The 27,214-nt window shown below is 39.2% G+C and overlaps 18 protein-coding genes across 18 annotated transcripts; 8 read left to right on the top strand and 10 right to left on the bottom strand.

Annotated features, from left to right (window-relative positions):
• Nucleotides 1-186: 186 nt before the first annotated feature.
• On the top strand, nucleotides 187-2,314 carry WALSEDRAFT_42838 (P-loop containing nucleoside triphosphate hydrolase protein). Its single transcript, XM_006956261.1, has 4 exons — nucleotides 187-395; nucleotides 449-528; nucleotides 579-700; nucleotides 747-2,314. Exons 1-4 carry the CDS (start codon nucleotides 278-280, stop codon nucleotides 2,299-2,301), a joined length of 1,875 nt encoding a protein of 624 aa, XP_006956323.1. The 5' UTR covers nucleotides 187-277; the 3' UTR covers nucleotides 2,302-2,314.
• Nucleotides 2,315-2,360: 46 nt separating this feature from the next.
• WALSEDRAFT_67285 (hypothetical protein) lies at nucleotides 2,361-3,508 on the bottom strand (the record flags this gene model as incomplete). Its single annotated transcript, XM_006956260.1, has 4 exons — nucleotides 2,361-2,776; nucleotides 2,827-2,911; nucleotides 3,087-3,253; nucleotides 3,298-3,508. The coding sequence occupies 4 exons, from the start codon at nucleotides 3,506-3,508 to the stop codon at nucleotides 2,361-2,363; spliced, it is 879 nt and encodes a 292-aa protein (XP_006956322.1).
• A 30-nt stretch (nucleotides 3,509-3,538) lies between these two features.
• WALSEDRAFT_53397 (hypothetical protein) lies at nucleotides 3,539-3,933 on the bottom strand. Its single transcript, XM_006956259.1, has 3 exons — nucleotides 3,801-3,933; nucleotides 3,651-3,751; nucleotides 3,539-3,599 (listed from the first exon to the last, which is right to left on the bottom strand). Exons 1-3 carry the CDS (start codon nucleotides 3,891-3,893, stop codon nucleotides 3,587-3,589), a joined length of 207 nt encoding a protein of 68 aa, XP_006956321.1. The 5' UTR covers nucleotides 3,894-3,933; the 3' UTR covers nucleotides 3,539-3,586.
• Nucleotides 3,922-5,682, top strand: WALSEDRAFT_59309 (hypothetical protein). The gene is made up of 4 exons (XM_006956258.1): nucleotides 3,922-4,082; nucleotides 4,130-4,188; nucleotides 4,238-4,348; nucleotides 4,395-5,682. The coding sequence occupies exons 1-4, from the start codon at nucleotides 3,999-4,001 to the stop codon at nucleotides 4,768-4,770; spliced, it is 630 nt and encodes a 209-aa protein (XP_006956320.1). The 5' UTR covers nucleotides 3,922-3,998; the 3' UTR covers nucleotides 4,771-5,682.
• On the bottom strand, nucleotides 4,528-7,317 carry WALSEDRAFT_56201 (hypothetical protein; the record flags this gene model as incomplete). Its single annotated transcript, XM_006956257.1, has 5 exons — nucleotides 4,528-5,279; nucleotides 5,331-5,541; nucleotides 5,590-5,754; nucleotides 5,805-5,832; nucleotides 5,880-7,317. 5 exons carry the CDS (start codon nucleotides 7,315-7,317, stop codon nucleotides 4,824-4,826), a joined length of 2,298 nt encoding a protein of 765 aa, XP_006956319.1. The 3' UTR covers nucleotides 4,528-4,823.
• On the top strand, nucleotides 7,316-8,056 carry WALSEDRAFT_67281 (DnaJ-domain-containing protein; the record flags this gene model as incomplete). Its single annotated transcript, XM_006956256.1, has 1 exon — nucleotides 7,316-8,056. One exon carries the CDS (start codon nucleotides 7,316-7,318, stop codon nucleotides 8,003-8,005), a length of 690 nt encoding a protein of 229 aa, XP_006956318.1. The 3' UTR covers nucleotides 8,006-8,056.
• Nucleotides 8,057-8,060: 4 nt separating this feature from the next.
• Nucleotides 8,061-8,350, bottom strand: WALSEDRAFT_62316 (DASH complex, subunit Dad3; the record flags this gene model as incomplete). The annotated part of the gene is made up of 2 exons (XM_006956255.1): nucleotides 8,061-8,222; nucleotides 8,270-8,350. The coding sequence occupies 2 exons, from the start codon at nucleotides 8,348-8,350 to the stop codon at nucleotides 8,061-8,063; spliced, it is 243 nt and encodes an 80-aa protein (XP_006956317.1).
• A 45-nt stretch (nucleotides 8,351-8,395) lies between these two features.
• WALSEDRAFT_42833 (winged helix DNA-binding domain-containing protein) lies at nucleotides 8,396-10,287 on the top strand. Its single transcript, XM_006956254.1, has one exon. It carries the CDS (start codon nucleotides 8,414-8,416, stop codon nucleotides 9,161-9,163), a length of 750 nt encoding a protein of 249 aa, XP_006956316.1. The 5' UTR covers nucleotides 8,396-8,413; the 3' UTR covers nucleotides 9,164-10,287.
• WALSEDRAFT_56198 (ARM repeat-containing protein) lies at nucleotides 8,396-12,754 on the bottom strand (the record flags this gene model as incomplete). Its single annotated transcript, XM_006956253.1, has 11 exons — nucleotides 8,396-10,287; nucleotides 10,335-10,582; nucleotides 10,628-10,732; nucleotides 10,777-10,927; nucleotides 10,973-11,073; nucleotides 11,122-11,346; nucleotides 11,396-11,671; nucleotides 11,727-11,966; nucleotides 12,013-12,094; nucleotides 12,140-12,576; nucleotides 12,623-12,754. 11 exons carry the CDS (start codon nucleotides 12,752-12,754, stop codon nucleotides 9,186-9,188), a joined length of 3,099 nt encoding a protein of 1,032 aa, XP_006956315.1. The 3' UTR covers nucleotides 8,396-9,185.
• An 18-nt stretch (nucleotides 12,755-12,772) lies between these two features.
• WALSEDRAFT_59308 (Clavaminate synthase-like protein) lies at nucleotides 12,773-14,231 on the top strand. Its single transcript, XM_006956252.1, has 4 exons — nucleotides 12,773-13,049; nucleotides 13,097-13,489; nucleotides 13,536-13,712; nucleotides 13,755-14,231. Exons 1-4 carry the CDS (start codon nucleotides 12,807-12,809, stop codon nucleotides 13,965-13,967), a joined length of 1,026 nt encoding a protein of 341 aa, XP_006956314.1. The 5' UTR covers nucleotides 12,773-12,806; the 3' UTR covers nucleotides 13,968-14,231.
• On the bottom strand, nucleotides 13,768-16,113 carry WALSEDRAFT_59307 (aspartyl-tRNA synthetase). The gene is made up of 3 exons (XM_006956251.1): nucleotides 14,811-16,113; nucleotides 14,609-14,762; nucleotides 13,768-14,564 (listed from the first exon to the last, which is right to left on the bottom strand). Exons 1-3 carry the CDS (start codon nucleotides 16,077-16,079, stop codon nucleotides 14,419-14,421), a joined length of 1,569 nt encoding a protein of 522 aa, XP_006956313.1. The 5' UTR covers nucleotides 16,080-16,113; the 3' UTR covers nucleotides 13,768-14,418.
• Nucleotides 16,114-16,204: 91 nt separating this feature from the next.
• WALSEDRAFT_35230 (GWT1-domain-containing protein) lies at nucleotides 16,205-18,929 on the top strand. The gene is made up of 6 exons (XM_006956249.1): nucleotides 16,205-17,364; nucleotides 17,409-17,573; nucleotides 17,622-18,191; nucleotides 18,237-18,276; nucleotides 18,324-18,509; nucleotides 18,563-18,929. Exons 1-3 carry the CDS (start codon nucleotides 16,225-16,227, stop codon nucleotides 17,766-17,768), a joined length of 1,452 nt encoding a protein of 483 aa, XP_006956311.1. The 5' UTR covers nucleotides 16,205-16,224; the 3' UTR covers nucleotides 17,769-18,191; nucleotides 18,237-18,276; nucleotides 18,324-18,509; nucleotides 18,563-18,929.
• On the bottom strand, nucleotides 17,717-21,405 carry WALSEDRAFT_59305 (kinase-like protein). Its single transcript, XM_006956248.1, has 8 exons — nucleotides 20,529-21,405; nucleotides 20,419-20,483; nucleotides 20,261-20,370; nucleotides 19,424-20,209; nucleotides 18,563-19,373; nucleotides 18,324-18,509; nucleotides 18,237-18,276; nucleotides 17,717-18,191 (listed from the first exon to the last, which is right to left on the bottom strand). The coding sequence occupies exons 1-5, from the start codon at nucleotides 21,364-21,366 to the stop codon at nucleotides 18,995-18,997; spliced, it is 2,178 nt and encodes a 725-aa protein (XP_006956310.1). The 5' UTR covers nucleotides 21,367-21,405; the 3' UTR covers nucleotides 17,717-18,191; nucleotides 18,237-18,276; nucleotides 18,324-18,509; nucleotides 18,563-18,994.
• WALSEDRAFT_27126 (Maf/Ham1) lies at nucleotides 17,859-18,840 on the top strand (the record flags this gene model as incomplete). The annotated part of the gene is made up of 4 exons (XM_006956250.1): nucleotides 17,859-18,191; nucleotides 18,237-18,276; nucleotides 18,324-18,509; nucleotides 18,563-18,840. 4 exons carry the CDS (start codon nucleotides 17,859-17,861, stop codon nucleotides 18,838-18,840), a joined length of 837 nt encoding a protein of 278 aa, XP_006956312.1.
• A 120-nt stretch (nucleotides 21,406-21,525) lies between the features above and the next one.
• WALSEDRAFT_59304 (hypothetical protein) lies at nucleotides 21,526-22,791 on the bottom strand (the record flags this gene model as incomplete). The annotated part of the gene is made up of 3 exons (XM_006956247.1): nucleotides 22,251-22,791; nucleotides 21,732-22,123; nucleotides 21,526-21,681 (listed from the first exon to the last, which is right to left on the bottom strand). Coding segments are annotated over exons 1-3 (942 nt in total), but the record flags the coding sequence as incomplete, so codon positions are not given.
• A 128-nt stretch (nucleotides 22,792-22,919) lies between these two features.
• Nucleotides 22,920-25,428, bottom strand: WALSEDRAFT_56191 (hypothetical protein; the record flags this gene model as incomplete). Its single annotated transcript, XM_006956246.1, has 5 exons — nucleotides 25,004-25,428; nucleotides 24,744-24,958; nucleotides 23,903-24,700; nucleotides 23,694-23,855; nucleotides 22,920-23,646 (listed from the first exon to the last, which is right to left on the bottom strand). The coding sequence occupies exons 1-5, from the start codon at nucleotides 25,394-25,396 to the stop codon at nucleotides 22,920-22,922; spliced, it is 2,295 nt and encodes a 764-aa protein (XP_006956308.1). The 5' UTR covers nucleotides 25,397-25,428.
• A 121-nt stretch (nucleotides 25,429-25,549) lies between these two features.
• On the bottom strand, nucleotides 25,550-26,302 carry WALSEDRAFT_56190 (acyl-CoA N-acyltransferase; the record flags this gene model as incomplete). Its single annotated transcript, XM_006956245.1, has 5 exons — nucleotides 25,550-25,741; nucleotides 25,789-25,951; nucleotides 25,995-26,068; nucleotides 26,111-26,176; nucleotides 26,221-26,302. The coding sequence occupies 5 exons, from the start codon at nucleotides 26,300-26,302 to the stop codon at nucleotides 25,623-25,625; spliced, it is 504 nt and encodes a 167-aa protein (XP_006956307.1). The 3' UTR covers nucleotides 25,550-25,622.
• Nucleotides 26,057-27,214, top strand: WALSEDRAFT_67270 (hypothetical protein; the record flags this gene model as incomplete). The annotated part of the gene is made up of 4 exons (XM_006956244.1): nucleotides 26,057-26,068; nucleotides 26,111-26,577; nucleotides 26,624-26,899; nucleotides 26,946-27,214. The coding sequence occupies exons 2-4, from the start codon at nucleotides 26,568-26,570 to the stop codon at nucleotides 27,212-27,214; spliced, it is 555 nt and encodes a 184-aa protein (XP_006956306.1). The 5' UTR covers nucleotides 26,057-26,068; nucleotides 26,111-26,567.

The following is a 27,214-nucleotide window of genomic DNA, read 5'->3' as shown; positions in this document are numbered from 1 at the left end:
ATGTGGTGTCAGATATGAATATTTGGGGAGTTGTCTTGAAACTGATCAGTCTTATACACTCCAATATTAATCCGATATATTAATTTATGGCACAGCATTCTAATCTAAGAAGTCAACTAATACAATCAAAGCATTTTCCATACTTTAACTCAATGGGGAAAGATAATTATATTGATTTGGAGGTTAGTTGTATTGATAGGCTGTAAGATACTGTAGATTAACAGAAAAGCAGTCCAATGGTGTACCCACACCTGCATCATTATACCCACCAGGCCCTATGCGCGAGAAACACAAGCTAAGCTGGTCAGATTTAGGTTTTAAGACGAATGGGAAGAAGTCAAAAACTATACTATCTGAACAGAATGGCACTATCTACTCAGGGGAAATGATGGCTGGTGAGGATTGTCTCATGTTTTTTTTTATAACACGTCGCTTACACGAAGTAAAGTATTGGGACCTTCAGGAGCTGGTAAATCTACATTTTTGGACGTTATAAGTAAAAAAGCTAAAGGTTCTCCTGGTACTATCGTAAGTTTATATCCATGCGTCTCCCCCATACAATGCTTAAATGTCGATAGATATCATTTAATGATGATCCTAAATTTGATATGAGAGAACTAGCACAATATGTTGAACAAGATGATGCTCTTATTGGAGTTTTAAGTGTACGTGAAACTATCGAATTCGCCGCAAAATTGAGGTATGTGACTACAAAAAGGGTAATCAACAAATTGACAGATAAACAGTTTACCAACGAATATAACAAGAGGAGAGCTATTAAAAAGAGTTGACGTTACAATGAAATCTCTCGGTATTAGTGAAATTGCGAACAATAGAATAGGGACACCAATACAGAGAGGTATTTCAGGAGGACAAAAAAGGAGGGTAACAATAGCATGTGCAGTTGTATCGCACCCTCGTATACTTTTCTTAGATGAGCCAACGTCAGGTTTAGATAGTCAGACATCACAGGAAGTTATGCAATCAATAAAGCAACTGGCCGTTGAGCAAGGTATTATAGTATTGTGTACGATACATCAACCAAAATGGGAGATATTTCAAATGTTCGATCAATGTTTACTTCTTGCATCAGGGAAGACAATGTATCAAGCGCCTACAATTGAATTGATAAACTACTTTGATTATCTTGGAAAACCATGTCCAGCATATACAAATCCAGCTGATCATGCAATTAGTCTAGTTAACACTGATTTCTCAAATAAGAATCCGGGATTTGATAGTGAAAAATATCTAACTGGTTTATCACAAAAATGGAAATCATATTCACGGAATGGATCAGGTAGTACCGCTGAATTAAAGGATGATTATACAGATATGAAAACACCTAGAACACCAGCAGAATCACTTTTTACAAATAAATCAAATAGTCCTTCAACTATGATTATGAGATCAAGAACATCAGATTTCTATAATTGGTGTTACAAAGTTACAGTTCTTTGTCATAGGTCACAGTTAAATAGTCAACGTAATTTACTTGCATATACAGCTAGAATGGCAATGTATATAATGATGGGTTTATTAATTGCAACTGTTTGGTTACATCTAGGTACAAGTTCAGATAAGATCAATGAAAGATTATCAATACACTCCTTTGGTGTAACATTTATAGCTTTCATGAGTGTTTCTGGAATACCATCATTTCTGGAAGAAAGAATGGTCTACGTTCGTGAAAGAGCTAACGGATTATATGGACCTTCAGCATTCTTAATAAGCTCAACATTAATAACAATACCATTCGTATTCGTTTGTTGCTCACTTTTCTTACTTATTGTTTATTGGGCAGTTGATTTAAAACCTGGTGCTGATACTTGGTTTAGATTTTTAGCTTATTACTTTTTGACGTCATTCGTAGCAGAATGTCAATCAGTTTTAATTGCAGCATTAATACCAGATAACGTTGCAGCTATTAGTTTAGGATCATTCATAAATGGATTTTGGATGTGTGTTCAAGGATATTTCATCAGAACACCAAATCTACCAAAATTCTATTATTATTTCGTGCATTGGATCTCATTTCAAACGTACGGATTTGTTTTAAATACGAAGAATGATCTGGAGGATGTTTTATTTAGCTGCACACAATCATCTGAAGGTCAATGTCAATGCTCATATCCTTCTTCCTTACAGCAAAAAGGTATTTGTGCACTTCCAGGTGAAGACATATTAGAATACCTTGAAATTAAGGATAAAAATAAGGTTTTATTCGCGTTCGCAATGTTGATCATTGCAGTTGTTTATCGTTTGTTGTTTTACCTTGTTATACGAATGACCAAAAAGTAATGTATGAAATAACTTCTCTTTTTACGTTCAATTTTATAAAAATATATATAATAAATTGCTCATGTACTTTCATCACTCCGCCTTACGAACTCATAAAATTCTTCAATTTGACTAGATTGATCGCGTTTGACTGTTAATGTTTTAGAAGAAGATTTCATGACCATCACTAAAGTCTCAAGTTGAGGTATCTGAGTTAGTAAGTTTGCAATCCTATCCGTATGGAGTATATCCTCAGGTTCTGTATTGATAATTTTCAATACGAATCGTCTTTTTCGACCATCAGATGTGTACGTAGTAGCTGGTATCAATTCCAAGAGATTTTGTAGTAGATTTTTACGTATAATTTGGTAGTTGAGAGAAGAATAATTGAGTTTTAATTTGCGTATATGTCGTGAATTATTAGATGATTGGTTTAAAGAGTAAATGAGATTGATAATGGCATGGACTAAACGACTGTCTTCATATATCGATAAATCTGCCTTTATTATGAGTAAAGTAAATATTTTATATAGTCTTTTAGCTCACCTATAGTATTATAAAGTTGTTCAATAGCTAAAGCATAAAATTGTCTGCTTGATTTAACGAGATTTACCAAATCTGCGTTGTTTAGCTGAGAAATAATCTGTAAAAGTAGCTCTGGTGGAAGATTACTTGTACTCATAAGCCAAAGTGATTACGAAAGTAGAAGCGAATATCAATTAAATGCCAAATGAGGTAATTTAAAATGCATATGAGGTAATTTATAAAGTTTGGGTTCCTTTATCGAACGTGTTCTTTTTATTAACCTCTTTAACTCTCTGGGATGTTTGCAACCAAGACATTAGGGACATGTTGAATTGCATTTGTCTGGCATTAAAGCGAGTAATTTCATTGAGTATTTCTTTATTATTCTTGTTATTTTCTAATGCGATCGTGTTAATATTGTTATGAAAATCAGCTGCAAGGGTGTAAACTGAATGTAGTTAGTAAATGAACGAGACTGTTCAATGAATCTACCAATATCGCTGTAATGTTTAACATTTAGAATACTTTGCTGTTTGTAGTCATCTCTCAAACAAAGACTGAGGTCATTTTCAAGAGATCGTACTATAGAATGTATCTCTACTAATGTAGCTTTCGAATAAGTATCAATTCTACTATTATAGTCAGAGCTGCTAGTCGTTTCTGTAAACTGTTCGCCATCTCTCAAAAGTGAGTAAATCGACATGATAGTGAAGGAGTGAAGGAGTGTAGGGATAAAGAGTAATATTAAATAGAAATATGTATTTATATATCTAATACATTCTTAACGGAATGCACTGTTGTATGACTTAGTAAACGAATAGGGATAGTAGGTTCACAAAACTCACCCGTGGTACCAAGCAGCGAAGAATGGAGTACCAAAACCGATAATAGATACAACTGCGAGTTTTGCACCGAATCCACCGCCGTTTGTACGGAAAGGCATAGTCTTTAGTTGAATGAGTGAATGTCTTTATAATGAAAGAAGACAGACGTACGTCGTGCACTTTGTTCTCAATGTGAACTGATCTAATTCCTCTTGGAATTTGTTGAATTTGTCTAAATGCTGGACGTCCTGCAATCAAGCTCATCGTTGTGAATCTTCAAGAGTGAAATAAAGAAGACATAAGTTTTTTATTTTGTCTTTAACATTTATTATTTATTTTTATTCAATATTCATATAAATACTTTCTACAATGGAACCTTCAACTAGCGCGAAAGTACCGGAACAGCACGAAGAAGAACGAGAACAACAACAATTCAGGAGCTATCCAGGAAAGGTATTTCATTATATAGCAGTAATATCTTTTATTGACAAACTATTTAGGTCGTCGTACATGGTAGAGCAACTGAGAGGGCGAAGATAACGTCAAAGTATAAGAGAGCGTGAGTCTGTTCTGATATGCAACTACTAGTAATCTAAGTCACCACTTAGCTATCTTATCGTCAGAGAAAGGTGGAACGAAGCACAACACGAGACTGTAGAGATAAAGGACAAGATTAAGAAAGCTCAGAGTGCATTGACGGAGGTGAACAACGAGAATGAGTATGTTATCTTATAGCATTACGTCCTGGCAGCTAACAATTTACAGCGTCTTACTTGAAGCCTTAATGAAATGTGATCCAGAATTAGCACAGAAGTACTTATTAGACTGTCAACATCAACAGCAACAGCAACAGCACCAGGATCAGCATTTCATCGAACAGACTACACACATCCCACAAGATCCACAATACCTGAGAAATGAAGCAGAACAATTGCCAGTTAACACGATACAACACGACCGTTTCGCGCATATACTCAATCAGGAGCCTGAGAAACCACACAATACAATGAACCCATTCGAGCAAGAACAATTACACTATTCTTTACAAGTACAACCAACTGTTAACAATTCTAAGCGCTCGATTGATGATATTATCTCATCGAGTGATATAAACGAAGAGGCGAAACGACAACGCTCCTAAAGTCTCTTTATAGCTTCTACTATAAAGTTATTGTATTATTAGTTTTCCTTTATTCACGTCGCGTAACTCAATCCAGGTAGTAGGGCTTTACCTTGTATACTACCAATTTGTGCGACATCACCAAACAATTCCATATCGACTATACTTTTAATGACGAGGTAAATATGTTCTTCTTTATGACTGTCATTCGGTTCACATGTTGAACAAAGGTCGTAGCTACCAGCTAGATTCACACATCTGAACCATTTACCTAATACTGGTTCCATGCACCTATCGCAAACGACCTTTTGATGTTTAATTGTAGACAAATACTCGTTAGGTCCGCCCAACGTTGAAGGCAAAGGTGATACGTGTAAACTATTCGATGGATTACCAGCTGGAATCTTGTATAGTATTGGCAAAGCATCCCCCATTTCCTTTAATCCAGGTTCTTTCAATTTTTGCTCAAGTTTGAGGAAAATATGAAATGGGTCGTGAAGAATATACGACATATTCTCGCATTCTCCGCACTATCAAGTTATTATCAGATCGCTATAATTAGCTACCAACAAATAACCTACAAGGTTGTATGCTCCAGCGCAATGCAAGCAAGCGTATCTTTCTTTTATGATATTGTTAACGCATCCATTACATTGAACGCCATGATTTACAGGCCTCCTCTTTGAAGCTCTCCTCCTTGGCTGCAGATTACGTAGTTGTTCGTTATCAGTCTGTGAAGTTGGTGTGTCATTACGGTCATTATCCCACATTCTTCTAGCGCGTGCGGAAACTCTTGGATATTGTTAGATGATATTTTAGAACATTGTCAAGTCAACTCACTGTTGTACTTCATCATTAGATAATGGTACTGGTATCTTCATCATGATGTGTGTTCCATCATGTCCATTTCCATTAGCTGCACCTAGACTCTCGCAGTCCTGACATAAATCGTAGATCGCACAAACTGCGCAGTGGAATCTTGGACCGACTATATCTCCTAAACAACTGCACAACGCATGTGAGTGTGAGTCTCAATGACGAAAGAATATACGCACTTATGACAAAACACATTTTGGTGTTTACCTTGAGAATTGTCAGATTAGAACTACTAATATAAGTGAGCAACTCACGATTATGCTGCTCGTTTCCATTAGTTCGATTAGTGGTTGGCAGTGAACCACTCGAGGTGCCCGCAATCTGAGAACGCGACTGTAGTTTCGAATAAGACTCTCTAATTTGAGCATTAGAGGCCACAGATCGCTTTTGACGAAGTTGATGATTACTGAAGTCCGTATCTGAAGGTGGTAATTCCAAGAAAGCGTGCGATGGATGTATATCTCTAACGCTGCTCCAGCATCTCCTGCACAAATTGAGTGATTGGCAACTCACGCATTTGAAGTCTACAGCAAGGACGCTCTTGCAGATTGAGCAACTGCGGTCATTACCATAATCGACGTTTATCCACCCTTGATCACTCCGGAGACACTCCCTAAACGCATGCTTTGGTGTGTTCTCTATAGCGTGTACCGCGCCTGCACCTTCGATGCATTCTGGACAGAATTCGCAACTGGATACGCCGCAGCTGGTGCAAATATATCGGAGATTATCTAGTGGTTTGTTGCAACTGCTACAGAATGGCTCATCGTTATTGATAAACATTCCGTCCATTGAACCCGTTAGGGTATATCTATACGAACCCTTCCCATCTTGTTCCAATTCAAGTGCTACGGCGTCACTATCGAAACTGCTAGCGTAATCGTCCGATGTGGCCGTAGTTTCAGATGGAGCTAGTTGTGTTCCAAATGTTGCAAGTAATGCTCGTTCTGATTGGTCAGCAAACCACCTAGCTGCGAGATCACCTCTATCCGGACCATCAGATTCATCAGCTAATTCCAACTTATTCGATAGACCAATAGATGAATTCAAACTGGGAGTGCTCTCTGATGGTTTGAATGGGTTATGAGTGGCTTCTGAGATTGTATCATCCTCATCATTCCCATGCTGACGATGTGTGGGTGAGTCTGAGAAGGTGTCTATATTGGTGTTATGGTTTGAGGAGGATGCTTTACTGTTCTTTGGTTTTCCTGCCAGCTTTTTGCCTTGTTCTTTGTACTTTATCGATAGCTTTGACAAACTGGAACGCAAACTGAATGACTTCTTTGATGATTTCTCAGAGGAAGATTGTGATAATGAAATCGAACAATTGTCAGCGTCTTTCACGCCATACTTTATAGATTCTGAGCTATCAGAGGAGTTGTATGCGCTCGTATTGATAGAGTTCGTATCAGATAAGCTAGGACCATCGTAATCAACTAGGATTTCTAAATTCAAGGTAATATTTCCATCATCACTACCAAAATACTCTAAACACTCATCGAGATCGTCGTCTGTTCGCAGGGTAGTGTATATGCCATCATCGTCTATATAGACGACACTAAAGCTATCCTTGCCTAAAGAATAAGCCTGCTGTAATTTTAATTTTAAATTATCTAAATTGACGTAATCCCTGTTCAAATATGTTATCCTCTTGTGCTTAAAATCGAGGCTACACTTGATCACGACCGTCATGAGTGACCCATATAAAGTACTCGAATTACCAAATACAGCGACGGAAAAAGATATTAGAAAGCAATACCTGAGATTAGCTAGGATCTACCACCCGGATAAGGTTGAAGATCCTCAGAAAGCTCAAGCAGAGGAGAAATTTAGAGAGATTAGTGTGGCGTATGAGACACTCACACAGCCAGCTGATTCAACTTCTAGAGCTGGTTACTCTAGGTCTTCTGCTTACTCAGATCCATTCAGTTTGTTCGATGAACTCGTATCGCAAATGAGATCATCGACTGCATTCTTTAATGACCCATTTTTCAACGACCCATTCTTCAATAGACAACCTTCGATGCATAGATCTGATCCATTTGCAGGATTCATGGGCGGCGACATGATGGGTTTCCCTTCGATGATGGGAGGTATGGGTGGTCTTTCTAGTATGGGTGGATTCTCTGGTATGTCCAGCATGTCTAGCATGTCTGGTATGCCTGCTATGACCTCGGGTAGATCAATCTCCACGTCGATCGTCAACGGTAGAAAAGAAGTCAAGGAAACGACAAGAAACCCAGATGGATCTACGCACATCAAGATCACAACGCCTGAGGGTGTACATGAGAGTACACAGCAGGCCCAATTACCTCAGGCAAACCATCATTCGAGATCAAACTACCATGCATTACCAAGCAGCTATAACAGGTTCTGGTAATAGACTAATTGTACAAGTTTATTGATATATCACTGAATTATTCTTCATTTTATCATTATTGTTGTTGTTGCTGTTGTTGTTGTTCATCCATAATAACACTCCACACTGATGCCTTATATAAAGTCAAAACGAGACCCATTTTCTGCTCTAATTGACGTAATTGTTGTAATAACTGCTCATTTGGGTTATGACTGAGTTCTTTACACACTTGATTGAACTGAGTTGTGTAAACATACGCGTTAATAGAATAACTAGAACACCTACCCTCTTCATAGTCTGTGCTATAGAAGAATATTCTTGCAACACCTGCGTCTCTAATTCGTTCACTCTGTTTTCATCCGACATCACGTCCTGATAGTCTCAGAACAACTTTCATACGCGACGTCCATCACCGGATAGGGTGAAAGAATGTCGAGAAGATATAATAAAGGTATTGGATCATTACAACATCATCATAACGCTACTGCATATCAAAATTTAAGCAATACTATCAATGATAATCAATTACAAGCTGTGAAACAACAATTAGACGTATTTAAAGACTATTTAAAAGAATTCTCTATAAAACATCGTAAAGATATTGAATCAAACGTTGAATTTAGGAATAGATTCACTCAAATGTGCGCCACTATCGGTGTCGATCCTCTCAACATAGCCAGAGGTAGTTTATTTAGTAACTTAACAGGTATCTCAGATTTCTATCTAAGTTTGGCTGTCCAGTTGGTTGATATGTGTATTTCTACAACAACTCTCACTGGTGGTCTTGTTAGACTATCAGATATACTCAAAGCACTTTCAATTAAGAGAAATACAGAGATTACGTTGAGCGATATTCAAAAAGCAATTAAAATTCTTCAGCCATTGCACGATAATCAACATCTTTATGAGATTATACCAATTAATCAAATACTATACCTTCGTTCACAACCAAAGGAGCTAAATAATGATCAAATGTTGTTGCTCACCTCTGCTTCTACTAATAATGGCTGGGTTGATCAGTCTCTACTTCAGTCTAACGGTTGGTCAATCGATAGAGCTAGAAACTCATTAAGACAGGCTGTCATGGATGATGGCATTGTTTGGATTGATAATCAAGAACCTCAAATCAAATACTACTTCCCTGCATTATTTCAAGGTGTCGTTAACACTGTTGTATAAATACTATGCATGCATTATGTTATTATAATTTTACTTCAGCAGCTGGTAGATTTTTACCAAGCCAATCGATATCCATTAACCAATCTAATAGTCCCTGATCACCGTCATATACTTGTGATTGAATGTATACTTCTTCTGCTGTTATTGCACGTATACGCGGAAGAGAGTGAGTCAAATATTGTATTAGAGATTTCTTGGCCGCTTGATAATCATATTTATAAAACAGCGTCGCAACAATTTTCATTCCGATTGTTATTCTATTGATTACTTTCGATTTTTGACAATATTTAGAATTGAATGCGACAATCTCTGACAGATCATCACAACAAACATCTCTTTCATCAAGGACGACAAACAGCGTGTTAGCTAACCCAGTAAAGAAACTTGTTTTCGTGTTGCTTTCGGATAACATGATCGACCGCTTAACGACGTCATCTAGAAGATTATCCGCGAGACCAAGTATAGCCATCCTAGAATTATAAACAGATATTTCATTTTTACTTATAAGAGCTAATCCTAAGCCCATGAGTATATCATCTCTTAACTTTGACTCCTGCTGGTAGAGTGTAACTACATGTTCAAAGATCTTCGAAGATGAGTACACATCTTCTGTGTCTTTCCTTGTATTATAGAAGAAATCACGTAAAGAATTGGTCGTTTGAGTGTCATTGATTAGCTTTTTATCAATCATATTCTCTAACTCTTCAATGGCGACCCAACGACTAGTGTAGATATTATCGAGACTGATTCCTACGAGTCTACTGACAACTTTATCCACAAAGGATGGCTCTACGTTCTCACTTAAGCAAATAGTCAACCCTTTGGCACAAGACTGCCGAATCCATGCACCAACATCACCCCTTTGGTCCATACTATAATCCCATAAACCATTATAAAGTGTCTGTAAGATTGTGTGCTGTTGAGAAGTACAACTTGTGTACAATTTAGACAACGATTCGTATGCATTCAACCGACATTCTACTACGGTTTTACTACTGACTATACTAAGTAGACAATTCAAGGAGACGTTTAATAGTGTTACTTCATTGTAATAAAGGTATCCTAGTGAGAGTGCTATCGATTGTTGGAAGAATCCTTCAGAAGACTGGAAATCATCGATCATACTAGAATATGTGAGATATGCGTCAACAATTAAACAAGGGACACCTACGATTGGACAAAGCTTTTACAATCAGTAGTTTTGCTAAGACACCCTAACGCGTTAGCAGACGAATACCTGACAACGTCTGATTTATGTTTAAGTCCGATATCTATAATCTTCAAAGCAATTTCTTTCCTGCTTTCAAGGTTACATGTGCTTGCGATAGCTGCTATAAGATTATTGGATACCTCTAGCACTGGACTGAAGCGGGGTGTGTGGAATTGCCATAACTGTATGTGTTCCAACTGCTCGAATATCTAACACAGTGTGAATTAAAAAGATCAGCAAGCTAGTTTGCTTACCTTCTCATAAAGCTGGTTGTTATTCATAAACGCAATTGACAGTTGATGCAATGTTGATAGTGTTCCATGTAGAATGACAGGATCCCCAGAGGCTAGTCGTGGTTTCTAAGATAGACTAAGCTTCATATCTACTAAGAATTGATACTTACCAGCTCTTCGACTACCCTATCAAGCAAATATGGATGGTTTTTGCACACACGACCCAAAAACTGTGAGGCTAGTTTCCTCACGTCAAAGTCCCAGTGTGTGATAACACTCTTTACGACGAATGGTATAATGCTATTACGATAAAATTCGTACCTTGCATCCGTTTAGTCTATATCGTAATTGAAGCAGGTAACTCACTCGCATACATCAACAGCGGCGTCGAGGAAAGCCGTTCTACGGACACCTACAACAAAGAAATCTACGGCGCGCAAGACGTCAATACCATGTTTAATGAGATTCTTTTAGAAGTTTGAGCTGTTATAATAGGTGAAGCTATAGTTACTCACAGTTCTCCCGACCATCTCTTGATATGCTGCACTAGCAGCTCTGCGAATGTGCACTTCCCTGTCGAATAATGCCTTCTGAATGAGATGGATGCTGATCTTATCGATGAAATCTTCCATGATAGCTGGTGAAACACTCCGTGACATCGCCCAGAACAGATAAGCAGCCGCATCGCGTGTATTGCTTCCAACAGAGGCTGTACCTTTCTTCAAATCAAAATGAATACTCTAAAGGGTGGTCAATTGCGCGTCTTAATGAATAGTGCCTGACACGAACAGCTATAGCAGCAGGTACGAGTTTGCTAACATAATCAGAGGGAACTACTCCATTGCGGAAAGCTTCAGCAAGCGAGAGGGTAGCTCCATGCCATGCTGATTCCGAAACATACGAATAGTCACAATTCGCAAATTCGTTGGAAGAGGCATCGTCGACGTTAGTGTTTTCGGCATAAATTGACAAAACGGCGTCTAGAATTTCAGTTCTATGCTCATCACCAAGTTTTGCGGCTATCCGTGAAAGATGCTTGGCAGCTGACCATCTAACTATGGTATCCTAGCAATTGTTAATATATTTATCAACGTGCAGAGAGAGAGAGAGAGGGTCTTACGGTATCACTCAAGTACTCTAACAGATAACCTATCGTCTCTTCCACTTTGTCTATATCGTCGCTCAACTTGTACGCCAACCTTGCAGTCAGTTTTACACAATACTTGCGTAATAAAGGATTATTCAAACTTATATCGGCTGAATGAGCTAAAGAATGTTCAATTGGACCTTGTAATTCTGCAACTGTTGCTCCCTGACTGACTTTCAGGACTTCAGAGAAGAATTGAAGAACAGAAGGAGCCTTAGTGATAAATTAGATTGACTAAGACATATCATACGTTACCCACAATGAATGCATTTTCTTTGGCTGTCTCCAATTGTGCTAAACACCATTGAACGAAGCCAATGAGGCGTGATTTCATATCCTGTCTGTTTTGACATCAGATTTGTTTGAATTACAACTCTGATGCTCACCTCATAAATGATCTGCTAAGAACCAAGACAGCTGCCTCGCGTTCTTTTCCAGGATGATGGAAATAAGCTGTACATATATTTTGCAACTGCGTGGCTATGTCTTGATTTGGAAACAGCTTGCTCAAATCGAAGGGTATCTTAATAGCAATCGAGAGCCATAATAGAAGAATGTATCTATATTCCCAAGCGACGCCCTCTGTGAATGAACGTGAAGCATCAAGGACTAATATCAAGTCGGGTATTGAATGTGGGAAGAATCTCGTGATGATTTTATGACCTCTAGTTTTAGAGAAGGTGTATATCAACTTTGAAAGCGTGTTTCTCGTGCTAAGTTGCTCATTCCTAGAGATAGATGTTGATAACGCGCTGATAACGGGAGATAACATCTGATCTAAGTAAGGATCTAAAAGATAACTCTGTTCTTGGTATATTTCCAACTAAAAAGTGTTATGTTATCTCCAATAAAAGAGATGAACGACCTACAACCAAACCAATCTGATATACGGCAGAATCTTTAGTTCGTGTGTCTGTTATACCCTTATCTAATACTATATCTAAATATTTACTATACTCCTGTAAATGGTTGAACGTAGACAGCAATTCATCCTCCTCCATTGGTGCACTTGGATGTTAGAGAGATACTTCCAACTGAGGAATAGATAATAAAATGATTCCTACGATTGATCTATCTATAAATAACCAATCAGAGGCTATCAAAGCTGCAGAAGGCTTGTCGACCTATGGGGCTGTCTTCATTAGAGTACCGTCAGCCAGCAACTTGGATGGCTTTACAGATATGATGGAGGACTATTTCAATCAGCCTGTCGACGAATTAAAGCAAGATGAGAGACCAGAACATAGCTACCAAGTTGGCTGTACAGTCGGTATAGAGAAAGCTAAATGCTTTTCAGTGAGTTCTCTAGAAACAATAATTCATGAAATTCTAATATAACCAAGACACGCGACGCATATTGTTTGTCTGTCATAGACACTCTCGAGGAGAGCGAGAGGCCGACAAGAGTAGAGGAAAGTGGCGATGGCAGCGATCTTAAATGTCGTTTCTTTCATAGAATGTCCACAAAGGATCCTAATATCCAATATGCCAGCGATTCACTCGAGAACATAACACCAGCCGCTTTCAAAGACAGAAATTGGGAAAAGGTCATGAATGACACTGGTAATATCTTCTTAGAAACAATCGAAAAGCTCTCTATTCTTGTCGCTCAAGGGCTGGGATTGCCAGATGATACATTTGTCGATGCTGCTAAATATGGCAACCATTTACTCGCACCTACAGGCTCAGATCTAGGAAAATACGGCTACCTCAATTCCGTCTTAGCTGGTTTTCACGTGAGTGAAGAATATCTGTTTTGCTTTGACTCACTGAAAATTAAAGACTGACTTGAACTTCCTCACTATCCACGGTAAATCTAGATATTCTGGTCTTAATATCTGGGCGCGCAATACTGGTAAGAAGATCCCAGTTGCAATTCCGGAAGGCTGCTATCTCGTACAAGCTGGTAAGCAACTAGAACACTACACCGGCGGAAACATTTTAGCAGGATTCCATGAGGTAGGAGTAGAATGACTTTCCGGATCAACTAATAAAATTCAGGTAGTCGTAAATGAGAAAACACTCTCACAAATCGAGAAACAGAAAAAAGAGCATCCAGAACGTCCATTGATACGAGTATCAAGTACATTCTTCTACCATTTATCATCTTCATTCGCATTGCCAGAACATTTACCAAAGTACCCTGCTATGAATGTAGGTGATTTGGTCATGAACGAACTTAAATCAATCGGTTTGAGCGAGGATGCCATGTAAATTCACAATTGCATTATTGAATAACATACGATGGAAGTAGAGTGATATATGTGCTATATAAGCTAAACTAAGAGCAATCTGGAGAAGTACTTCACGTCGTAGCTTCGTCATTGATCGATCATTAGTTTTCCATATATGAGCGATTCTAATTCTTAACATTTCTGAAGATACTAAATCATGGGTTTGAAACTTATTAGAGATTTCAAGAGAAACTCTGTATATTTTCCAGCGAAGCTCAGGCAGAATCTGTTAAAAACGCAAACCATTCTGAAATCATCGATGTTGTTATTGTATAACAACTAGAGGCTTCTTTAAGTTCTATGAAATAAGTCGTTGGCACATTTCTTTCACTCATGAGTCTTGATATAGTCCAGATAATGTAGAACTTAGAAGACTAACCACCAGCTGAGGCATAATAGTAATGAGGAAATGCATAATTTTTGGTTTATACTTATGGTGCCAATCTCTTTGGGTCTCTTGGGAAGAGTGAGGCACGTCTGATGTTGTTGAGCTTTAAGAACAACATCAATACTCTCTCTAATCCGATACCACCACCTGCATGTGGTGGTGCACCAACGTTGAAAGCATCCAGGTATCCTGTAGTAGTGAGAATAAATTCATCAAGTCCATTTGTTACCCACCTTGCATATCTGCTGGGTTGATGCCGTGCTCCTTCATTCTAGTAATGAGGAACTCAGGGTCGTGGATACGTTGAGCACCTGAGAGAATCTCCTCACCTCTCATGAAGAAATCGTAAGAGTTTGAGTAACGGTTGTCAGCAGGGTCCGGCATGGACTTGAGAATTTCAAGTTAGTGAAGTAAATGAACAGCCGTAGCACTCACGTAGAAAGGACGACAATTTAATGGGAACTTGTCAAGAATGTAGTAATCAGTGTTGTACTTCTCCTTGACCAAACCACCGAGGAACTTCTCCGTCTCGGTGTTGAAGTCTTCAAAGTCATCAACTTCTCTACCAGCTTCTCTGAGTAATGCTATAGCCTCCTTATAGTGCAACTTGACAGTCTCCTCAGGGAAGACGAACTCATCGTGTGGGAATTGAGCCTTGATAATTTCAATCTCCTTTGCGTATTGTTGCTTAAGACCTCTGAAGATGTTCTTGAACATTTCATCCATAACTTCGACAACCTCATGGTAGTGCTCCTCGAAAGCCATTTCGAGATCAAGACCGGTGAATTCAGTCATGTGTCTATGAGTGTTTGAGTTTTCAGCTCTAAATACTGGACCAATTTCATAAACCTTTTCGAAATCAGCAGCGATACACATTTGCTTTGGAAGTTGTGGGGATTGAGCTAAGAAAGCTTGTGATTTGAAGTATGATACACTGAAAACAGAAGAACCAGATTCTGAAGCGGCACCCATGAGTTTTGGTGAGTGAATTTCAATGAAACCTCTGTTATCAAGTGATTGTCTGAACAATTTACAGATAGCTGATTGTATCTTGAAGATTGCTTGGTTGGTTTGGGTACGTAAGTCAACGACTCTGTTGTCTAATCTGGTTTCCAAGTGAACCTTGTTGAATTGAGCATCTTCCTTCTCATATTCAGCTTCTGGACGTGAGGCATCCTCAATTGTGAATGGAAGTTTACCACCTGGGACATCGGCGATAGTGTAGATTTTTTGGATGCTAATTTCAGCGTCTTGTTGAGTAGCTGAGTGTACAGGCTCTTTTGGAAGCTGTACAATACCATCGATGAGGACGATTGACTCATCACCTAATGATCCTGCCCATTTGACCATTTGTTTAGAAACTGCAGGTTCCTTAACGACCAAAACACCTTGGATTGTAGAGTCTTGTTGTCTGAATCCAAAGAAAACCATTTTTGCACCTTGAGCTCTTGAAGTTTGCACTCTCGCTCTAATAACAACATGCTTATCTTTGTATGAAGCGTCGATGTCCTTAATTTGAGTGCGCTCAATGTTGGTGCGCTCTTGTGAGTGTACCTTAATAGGGCCGTAGTTTTGAGCTGCAGTGTCCTCACCGCCTGCAGCTTGTCTGTCTGTTTGTTCCTTCGCCAGACGCTCCTGTGTGGCCTTCTTCTTTGCTTCCTTCTCTTGTTGTTGCTTGAGCTTTTTTATGGCTGACTTTGTCATTGGTTGTCCATTTTCATCTAAATATTGCTGTTCTTCTGCCATATTGCTGATCGTAGTATAAGAAGAAGAATCTGAGTCAGGTTTATGTGAGACGTTGTTGATAAAAATATTCTAATAAAGAAATTAAACTTTTAAATACATCTTTATGGACTACAATCAAGTGAAAGATCAATTTATGAGTGACAATGCGGGTGAAGCCGTTAAGACAATAAACAATCTATCGTTTATAGCTATAAACAGTTTCATTCTCTATTCAATTCTAATTAAACGCTTTAAACTGCCTATTATTACGTCTTCACTCGTACTCTTCACCGGAATATTCCTAGCAACAACTTTACTAAATAACTGGATTACGACTTTGAACGTTATACTATTAGCAACAACTTCTATTATTACACTCATCTTTCCAGTAAAATTGCCTCAGAAGTCTTCAAAGTCAAGCTCACATAGACACACAAACTCAGTAACAACTGGTGACTTCGACAATGGCACATCTTGGAAATCTCAACCTCCATCACCACTACCACAACACTCGCAAGACAATATACAACTGTCGTTGAAGTCATACATAACCAACTACAGAAGTTACTTGTTATACCTCACTTTATTGTCTATACTCGCCGTAGACTTCCCAATATTCCCTAGAAAGCTAGCCAAAACAGAATCATTCGGTACTAGTTTCATGGATTTAGGCGTTGGCTCATTTACCTTCGCTTTGGGTGTCGTTGATGCAAAATACCACATCTTGAAATCATATAACATGCGCAAAGTATTACCATTGATTGCTTTGGCTATTATAAGACTCATTGCTGTCAGTCTGAGCGACTATCCACAACACTCCAGCGAATACGGCACCCACTGGAACTTTTTCTGCACGTTGGCCATGTTACCATTACTCACGAAGCCTCTAACAATAATTAATCAACATACTGACATTCAATTCTCGTGGATGGCTGTCCTAATTGGAGGTTCGTTTCAGGTCTTGCTTTCTTGTACTTCATTGCAAGAGTGGACACTACACGCACCTAGGGATGACGTATTGTCACATAACAAGGAAGGTATCGTCAGTATGATTGGATACCTTTGCATATACCTCTTTGGATTAGACATCGGATTATATTCACTACCACAGGATCCTTACGCGTACTTCCGTAAGCGTTTGACGAAGAAGGTTGCCAAAGATAAGCGTGATAAGCTGCTAATTATCTTGGCATCATTCTCTATACTTTATTGGTCATTATATGGAGGTGCGAGATTCTTCAATATGGAAGTTTCCCGTCGGATGGTAAGTAAATATCTCCATATATGATATCATCTAAGATTAGATAGGCTAATTTACCATACATACTCTGGACTGTCGCTTTCAATACATCCTTCTTGACGTTATTCTTATTGATCGATCTCGTCAATTTCAAGACACCATCCAGACAAGCGGTAGCCGTCCCAGGAATCCTCCAAGCGATTAACAATAATGGATTAGCGTTATTTTTAATAGTGAGTAGTTTGTGAACGTGTTATCTCCATCTGACATGAGAATACTAGGCTAATGTCTTTACTGGAATAATAAACCTATCAATAGAAACGATCTATAGTAGCACTATTACTTCAACAATGATACTCGCAGTCTACCTGTCAACATTGCTCTACGTGGCTTGGGTAAGTCGCTCTAGTAGATTACTTAGACTGTAAATTTATACCAATGTAAACTAAATTTAATCGCTTTTTTGCATTTTCGTATAAAATATCTAATAAACCCTTCACATTCTTTCATTCTTGACCATGTTTAGTTACTTTTTAAGCAACAACAACAACACAAAGCAGGAGGAGGAGAAACCACTAAAGACATTACTCGATAACCCACCAGCTGCAGCTAAGAAGCAAATTCTTCCATTCAGATTACCTAGTCTTGATAAATTGAAAGATAAGCATGTCATACTAGCTAGTGCATCACCCAGACGCTTGGATATACTAGCACAAGTTGGTATACACCCACGAGTTATACCTTCAACATTTGAAGAAACTCTCAGTAAAGATGACTACCTTCACAATCCACACGCATATCCAATAAATACCGCGACTGAGAAGGGTAAAGAAGTCTACGAGAGATTAGTTGTATGTACATTATTGTAGTAATGATCTCTCTAACATTTCCAACAGTTAGAAGATGATAAGAACTCACCAGATCTCGTCATTTCAGGTGCGTCTAGACCATTTTGAAGTTATTTCATTAACACATATACACAGCTGACACTGTAGTACTCGTACCAGATGACGCACCATCTCTCTCAAAAGGACAGAGCTATGATGAGGTAATCAACCAACCATTAACCTACTCCATCTGCGAGAAACCTAAAGATGCCGACGATCAATACAGAATGCTTGCAGATGCGAGTGGAAGAGAATTACAAGTTGTTACAGGTGTCTGTATAAGTGAGTGTCTTTTTTTGTCCCCTCGATCATCAAGCTAACAAGAACAACCCAAGCATATCCAATTTTACAATCACCAGGATACGCACAAAAGACATTCGCTAATATGACAAAAGTACACTTCTTTGATAATGACCACGACGTGATTGAGAAGTACATTGAAACTGGTGAAGGCATCGACAGGGCAGGCGGTTTCGCTTTGCAAGGTTTAGGAAGCTTACTCATACAAGGTATTGAGGGTGACTACAACAATGTCGTTGGTTTCCCTCTCTCTGAGTTTATCAGATTCTTAGACACACTCATTGAAAACGATGATGGTGTTCTAGACTTATAAATAAGCAGAAACTTATATAATGCATCAATTAACTAAAAAACCATAAAGAGAAAAAAATTGTACTTGTAATTGATTGAATGTAACTAAATTATGCACTTTTTATATAAAAGAAAAACTGTCTCGTTGTTGTTGTATTGCTGAAACAATTGCTGGCCTATTGTTGACTAATTCCGTTATTGCTATTATTGGAATTTGTAGAGCTATTGAGGAATTCTTTAACTTTATTATACCACTTAACTGAAATATTTGGCTCGTTACCCTCATCGAAGCTAAATTCAACGTCTTTACCACCAGCACTGACTATAACTTTATTTTTCTCTTCCAATCTAACTCTAGCTCTTTCATCGCTATCACCAATCCCGAGATCTACTTCAAATTTGACCTTCAAAGTTTCTTCTTTGACACATAATAGTCTAGGTAAATCTGTCAAGAGTATCCACCGCCTCTTTGTCCTCCCTAGAAATTTCCTTTGAGTTCTAACGAGTACAGGTGAAGCTAAGTGTAATTTCTCCGATGGTAAAAGGATAGTAGATCTGGGTAGGTATGTAAGAAAACATCGAACTTCGTTATCAAGCATACTCACAATTGCGATTTCATATCCTCGGACATTTCCTTTCCACTGCCATTGGCACTTATTGATGATAATGTAAGCGGTGCGAGGTAATCGCTATCACTACTGAAACCAGGACTAGAAGTAACCCTATCATTATCGCCATTTTGCTCAACTTTGAGCGTATCATCTTGATTTCTATTTGGTATTTCACTATTGCTATTGCTGTCGCTATCATTATCATCATTATCAACTTTAACTTGTTCAAATTCATCCTCCTCATCACTATCCCATTTGAGTTCAAAGTAGGCATCTGAAGGTATATTAGACTGTGGTTTAGGTTCAGTCATACCAGTAAGGATTATTGGTGGATTCATATTCCAAATTTGTTGAAAATCGACATCATTAAACCATTCATGATTTCTGATATTTTCGATACCGTCTTCACCACTACCTAATCTCTCATTTGGATCTAAAACCAACAATTTCTGTACTAAATCTTTAGCAACTGGTGGGAAATTTTCTGGAAACGAGTAATCCAAATTAATGATTAATTGGAATGTTAAATACTCATTCGTTGCTTTGAAGGGTGGCTTTCCAGTAATCATTTGATAGATTATACAACCTAATGCCCAAAAATCACACTCCTTTCCTACACTTCGATCGCGTAATAACTCAGGTGATACGTATTCTGCAGTACCAACGAATGATTTACTTCTTTCCTCATCAATATTGTTATCATTGTAGTTAGACTGATCTAATATCTTTGCACTACCGAAATCGGTGACCTTTATAATCATATCGGAATTTAAAAGGATGCTAAGTTTAAATTAATTGATACCGAAAAACTCCGTTTAAAGTTATGCTCACTTTTCAGGTTTAATATCTCTATGTATGATACCTCTAGCATGCATGAATCCTATAGCTGATAGCGTTTGAGCAGCATAGAACTTAGCGCTAGGTTCATCGAATGATCCCATCTAAACATATAATTAATCATGATTCTAAATACTATTATAAACCTATACCTTCTTTATCCAGGATAGAAGTTCACCATTTGGTGCATATTCCAATGCAAAGAAGAGTGAATCACCTGCCATATATTGTAAATTATCACTACCTGGGAAGGCGGACGGACCCTCTCTGAACGTCATCCACAATCTAATGATTCCCAAGCTACCCTCATTCTTTTGACGCCTTGGTTTACGTTTACCTTTGGTATTATCGTCTTCTTCGGAGTTTTCGCGTAATTGTGACAGCCCATTTTGATTATCAGTGTTAAGAATTTGCAAAGCATGTTTCTCTATAGTAACATATTTAATCTTGTTCTCTTTGACGATATGGGCCTGTGACAATTCCTTCATGGCGTACAACCTGGCTTGTTTGGGAACAGAAAGAGACTGTGAGGACATTGAACTTGAAGAACTAGTTGAAGAAGGTATAGAAGTGTTCATTCTCGCTGGAGAACTCGAGTGGTTTGATTGTTGATTAAGTGATTGAGGTGGGGGCAACTGTGTTGGTAACTTATCCCATGCTAAGGTAACAGTAGAAAAGCTACCTTCACCTATGATATCACCCCAAATGAAATCGTCTTTTGACTTGCCGGATTTGCTAGATTTAGCAGATTGATTACCCGAACTCTGAGATCTAACGCCAGCGCCTAACATTGGGCGTGTAGTTGGTCCATTCATAGCTTTTTGCCTAGTTGGCGAGCCTGGAGGTGTGACACCAAAATTGCCATTAGATCCACCGTTTGGTAGCAAATGATTTGCTACGACGGTAGCGGAGGAGCTGACAGACGGGTCCCTCGACCTACTCTTTATGGGTATTGGAATAGGAGAGCTGTCCCTCTTATCTTGTTGTAACTGCGAAAGCTGTACTTCTTCAGCTTGCCTCACATTTGGCGTAGATCCCCAAGGAACTGCTTTTATTGGTGCAGCTGGAATGGAAGCTGTAGATGAAATGCTAGAGGACATCGTTGAACTACCGGATTCGTCTACTTGCTCAATATCATCTTCCATGTCGTCGTTGAAAAGAAAGGAAAGAACGAGATAATTGTTTATTCATAAACTAAATACATAAATCATAAATTTATTATCATCATTAATATCTATAGCCGCCGCCCATCATTCCGGGTCCTCCCATTCCCATAGGGTAGCCTTGTTGGTATCCTCCTTGATATCCTCCGTTATACATCCCGCCATATTGAGGATAAGAGTATTGGTCCATTGGTACTGTGTAGACTTGAGGTACAAATATTATTTCTCTTGTGTTGGGTTGATCATAGTAACCTTAATCTAATTAGATCCGATATAGACAAAGAAAGGAGAAATTAACTCACTATTTCCACGATAACCACCGGCAGCACCTCCCATCATTCCATTCATTCCGCCGTTCATCATTGAGTTCATACCCATGCCCATTTGATTTGGCATCATCCCGCCATTCATGGAACTCATACCTCCCATACCTCCCATACCTCCCATGCCACCCATGCCGCCCATAGCACCCATTCCAGACATACCAGGTCCTCCATAGTTGCTACTAAGACCACCGGGCATATATGGCATCCCCATACCTCTATTCAAGCCCATACCGCCCATACCTCCAATGCCACCCATTAAACCGTACATTTCAGCTTCTTCGTACATTCTCCAGGCGGTAGCAGAGGCAACTTCACAGGCGTATTCCATCCGGGGGTCTATCATTGGGCCATAAACTTCATGCCAGAATCTATGACAGAAGTGTCAGTTAATCGTATCTAAGAGCGTATTGAGGGTTTTAAGTAGTAAATTGAGGGTATTTAGACACTCTCAAATACTCTCAAATACCTCAAAACGTATTTTTTAAATATACTCACTGTCTTGCATATGCTATAGCCAAAGCGGCACAATTCTCTCTTGCTATATGCTTCTCCATGAACGTCTGTTGATGTAATTTTGAGGAATGATGAGCTATAGTAAGGACTGCATGACTTGCAGCAGCTGCACCGATCTGCATCGGTGACATAGTTTGTCTATCAATGCCCTGTAACCATTGTTGATGCATACCATAAGCATCTTGAAAACCTAAACCACCATTAAACTGTCTAGATCTCATTCTATCAAAAATATTGTTAAAAAAACCAGTTTCATTCGGTCCATGGAGAACGTTGAAGAAATCTTGAGGTTGTCTAAGATCACCCATATTACTCCAAGTAGGAGTTTGAGGTCTAAACCATCCACCTGCTGGCATACCATATCCTGGTGTATTCATTCTCTGATTATGACTACTTAATGGTGTATTTATATTATTGTGATTATGATGATGTCCAAATAGATAACGAACGCCAGCACCTATCCTTTCAAATAAACCAGGCTTAAATTGACTTGGATAGTCACTAATTTTGTACTATGAGGTAGTGGTTAGAAAGTCATTCAACTTTATGAAAACGCAAGACAAGTTTAAATTTTATAAAATATACAGTATAACATTTAAATTTAAATACAATTTCTAAACAAAGTAATATAAATGATTTTGCTTATCGCCTCTATTCTTCCTCATTCTTTATCGACGTTTGGAAAGATGGAAGTGAACCGTGCAAACTGTCAAAAGTGGCTAAAGACATATCAAAGAAATCTGCATAAGGCGTTCCTGGGAATAAGTTATTCAACGGTTGTTGGTGTTGTTGCTGTTGCTGTTGTTGTTGTTGTTGTTGTTGTTGCTCTTGCTGTGTATTTGGTGTAAAGAAATTCTGCAAACCCAATTCTGTACCATCAAAGTACAAATCATTGAAATTTGTATTTGTCATTGCACTAAACCATCCATCAAGGTCGAGTTCACCATCTTCTGCTGCAGGTGTAGGAAGACTAGTAGGTTGTTGCATCATAGATGCAGATGTAGACGTAGTTGTTGAATTTGACTGTATCATTGGTTCATCTTTAACAGGAAGACTAGTATGCGGTGTTGGTGGTGTATGATGTATGCCTGTATCAGTAGCGCGTGGTCTTCTCGCCTGCGGAGCCTGCGCTGACATGGAAGCTTCTTGAGCTTCAGCTTGTTGTTGAGTCTTTTGAAGGTACCGCTGCCTGAGTAGTGCTATTGATCTTTGCAAACCTGGTGTGTATTCGGCACCTTTGGCCAAAACTCTAAACGTCAACACGAGTCTTTCCCTTGCGTCGTGACTACGGCTAGGATCATTGGAGAGTAACTCTGCAAGGTCGATTGTGGCACTAACGTAGGCGCAATACGTCATAAGGTATGTCATATTACAGAGACTATTAAGTAATTAGTGAAATGAAAACAGTGAAAGATCTCCACCTACTCAAAAGATTTCTCATGGAGACCGAAAAGAGCATTGATCTCAGCAGCATTGCGTCTACAGATATCGATAGAATCAGGAAAGGGTGTGTTTGAAAATGGGGGTGTTGGTGAGGCAAGGGTGTATGGTCTATAGAGTAGAATCCAGGTTGTACGAGTGAGGAGACTAGATGCACGTCAATAACCATGTTAGCAAAAGGATTAGACACCCACTTTAATGTTAATATGTGCACAGGTGGACATATAGAAGGAAGTGCCCGAACATCAAGGGATATACTACCAGGGAGGGTCCACATATAAGTCTGTAACTGTTTGTGCGTATTACTAACAAACTGATTACATTCTTCAAAAGGTGCTCTCGTAACGTAGACCGTTGTCAAGATATCTTCAATGATCATCCACAATTTGCAAGAATTCTCAAATGTCAAACTTTCGTGAGCAAGTGCCTGCGGATAATTTGCTGCCTGTGGTGGACCATCATCTTCCAAAAAAACGGGTGCCCAATATTCGCCATTATCACTATCATCGTGGAACTGCGGTAAGGGACAATGGGGTTTCGGGAAAGTGGGTGCTCTACCCAAAACTAAGCTTATTAATTTATCCCAAGTATACGCACTCCAAACTACCCGCCTGTGTACGGTACGCTCTTCATGGCTTATACTAGACAGAGCTGTTTCATCTTCCTTGTCAATCCCTAGATCTGATATCATTCTGAATGCGATACCCGCGAGAATGAAACCCTGAGAAATTCTGCCAAGAGCGCAGTCTCTACCGCCGAGAATGAGCAAGCCTTGTATAGTTGGTATAGAGGATGGTTTGTCGAGCTCTCCGGCTAAGTAAACTCTAGCTTTAAATGCAAAGTCACCGCCTGCTTCTATAGTTGTCAAGTGTCTGGAGGCGTGTGCATAGAGTGCATTGAGAAGAAAAGGGGAGTACCAAGTGCCCCCTCCTTGTTTCATATCCCTCAGGAAAAGTGATTTCGTGATTGTGAGATGTTGTGGGCACTGCCAGCTGTACTTTCTTAGCTGATGTCGTCATAAAGAAATGAGCTTACCAGAAATAAGTGGTCAATAAGAGATCAGATTGTCGCTGGCTCGGTGTGTACTGTTCGTGCACGATATTCTGAGACGTTGGTGAAAGTGCTTGATTCCCTAGGACGCTGGAAACTAGAATTTCAGTTCTATCAGGTGGCACGTTCGATAATGGAATGCCTTCTACCGATGTCCTTTGAGGATCTTCGAGGTAGTGTAAATGAGAAGCCGCGTTGTACTAACAGATCGGTGAGAAGATGTCCGCTATGTGATAAAGACGCACCTTAAACTTCTTGGGAGAAGTTGGCTCTTCTCGAATGTTATCGCCGCTATTCGTTCGTCTTTTGCGCCTATCAATGGTACTTGTGGAAGTAGAAGGTGTAGCTGAAGTACTGTGCTTTCTAGACCAATCGCCGAGCATTTCGGCTCTCGATTCGTCAGTTGCTGCTAATAACTTTCCTATGAAGTCCTTGTGGTAGTCTAACTCGTTCATTGTGCGTGCTAATCTTGCAGGAGCCGCGCTGGCGGGAAAGACACATTCTGTACCACTCTTTAAACATTGAGCACAGGGCGCTTCGTGCGCGTCGCACTTCCTCTTCCTTCTCCTACAAGCCTCGCAACTATCGCCATATCTACGCTTCTGTGGTGGCTGAGCCTGACTATTTTCCGCTAGCATATTCAACTAGTGAGCTCGTTGTGAATTACGAGATATTTTTACTGATGATGACTGTATTTGTAGAAACGATCTGTGTACCTCACGACTTCTTTTGTCTGCCAAGGTATAAATTCCTAATAAGAAATTAAGAAATGCGTATCTAAAAATACAAATAAAGAATATATGATTGGCTTTCTAGTTCGGCCGACGTGCTGAAAATCATCAAATGATATGCATTAACAAGTTTTTAGAGTGTTTTGCGTAGAACATATGCGTCTCTAGATCCATCACCAGTGAGCCTCTTATAATAATCCTTCACTTCCTCTTCTTGCGTAAATCCCTCCTTTTTGTAGAACTCAAGTGCGTCTTAAGCAAATCAGCAGGCGTCTAGATGTTGAATAGGGGATACTAACCGTTATTCTCCTTTTGTACGTGTAGATAGACGCTTCCTAATTTCTTCCTAGGTTGTACTTTATCTCCTGGGATGATTGGCTCTGGATCTGAGACTGCTGCTTTCAGGATGTGCTGCAACATGTGTCTACCAAGTCCCTGTCTTCTGTACGGTGCGAGAACAGCCTAGTTCATTTAGATAGTGCTATCTACCACCTATCAGACTCACCAATATCATTATATAGAGCTTCCCACCCTCAATGCGACAACAGACGCTTCCAACGGGTATATCATTGTAGTAGACTGCTTCATTAACTTTATACGTTTATATAGGCCTTTACTCACTCAATTTACAGAAATCCTCCAGCTCTGGTGACTGTACTTCCTCGTATACACGATCTGAGTATGGCACTATCACTTTTTAGCCTTACATATAACGAAATATCTTCACAAACCAGGTAAAATTACACCGTTTAACCGTCTGAGTGTACCTATGTTCTGTCTGGTAACGCTGGCCAAATCTATCCTTGCTGACATTGTGATAGTTAGGAAGTGAGTGTTATGATAGTCTATTGTGTCCTTATAGCATCTACAATGAAAAACATCATATAGTTTTCTATATATTCTCCTACAACTGTAGATAAATTCTATCGCACTACTATGTTAGATTTACTATGAGAAGACACTAAAGAGGGAGAAAAAGGATAAATAAGGTCAAATGAACGTTATATACAAAAGGGCACGTTAAAAGTTGACTATCCCAAAATATGAGACGCGTTTTGTCTTTAAAACCAGTACCACCATGTCTCTCCGTGAGTTGTAGAAAAGCAATAAGGATTACAACCTAACAATAAACAGTAAAGAACAGACCGTTAGACATTTTCTATGCGTTATATCTCATAGTGCACCTCCCTGCTACACTATTTATAGATATGCAATCTTTGTATCCGGAATGGCTCATACCAGATGCATTGAAAAACGTCTTACATTTCTGGATATCACTCACAAATGATCCGATATTGCAAGGTGGTAGTACTGACAGTCCATTGTGGGCCTGGATACGTTCGTTCATCGCACTCGAAGCAGTCGGTCAAGTACCAGTTTTTATCCTTTGTTCTTACGGTTTATACAAAGGTAAGTTTTTTTCTTTCACGTCCGCATCCTGTCTCACATTGTTTAGGATCAAAGAGTGTCGAGATTCCACTTCTAGTTTACGGCGTTTCAGCAGCTACTACAACATTCGCTTGCTTGGCTACAGTCTTGGCTTTACCGGTACATGCACCACCACTTCCACCACCACTGATCGGTTCACTCGCTCTCACACCAGAACAGCGCACAATCCTGCTCGCTGTGTACACGCCTTACATTATCGTACCAATTTTCATTGCTTGCGATATGGCCGGTAGATTATCACAAAGAGGTAATATGAATACAAAGAAACTCTATTAA

Source organism: Wallemia mellicola, assembly GCF_000263375.1.
Source record: "Wallemia mellicola CBS 633.66 unplaced genomic scaffold WALSEscaffold_2, whole genome shotgun sequence".
Taxonomy (NCBI): Eukaryota; Fungi; Basidiomycota; class Wallemiomycetes; order Wallemiales; family Wallemiaceae; genus Wallemia; species Wallemia mellicola.
Note: the sequence above shows the minus strand (reverse complement) of the source record. Positions and strands in the feature narration are given on the sequence as shown.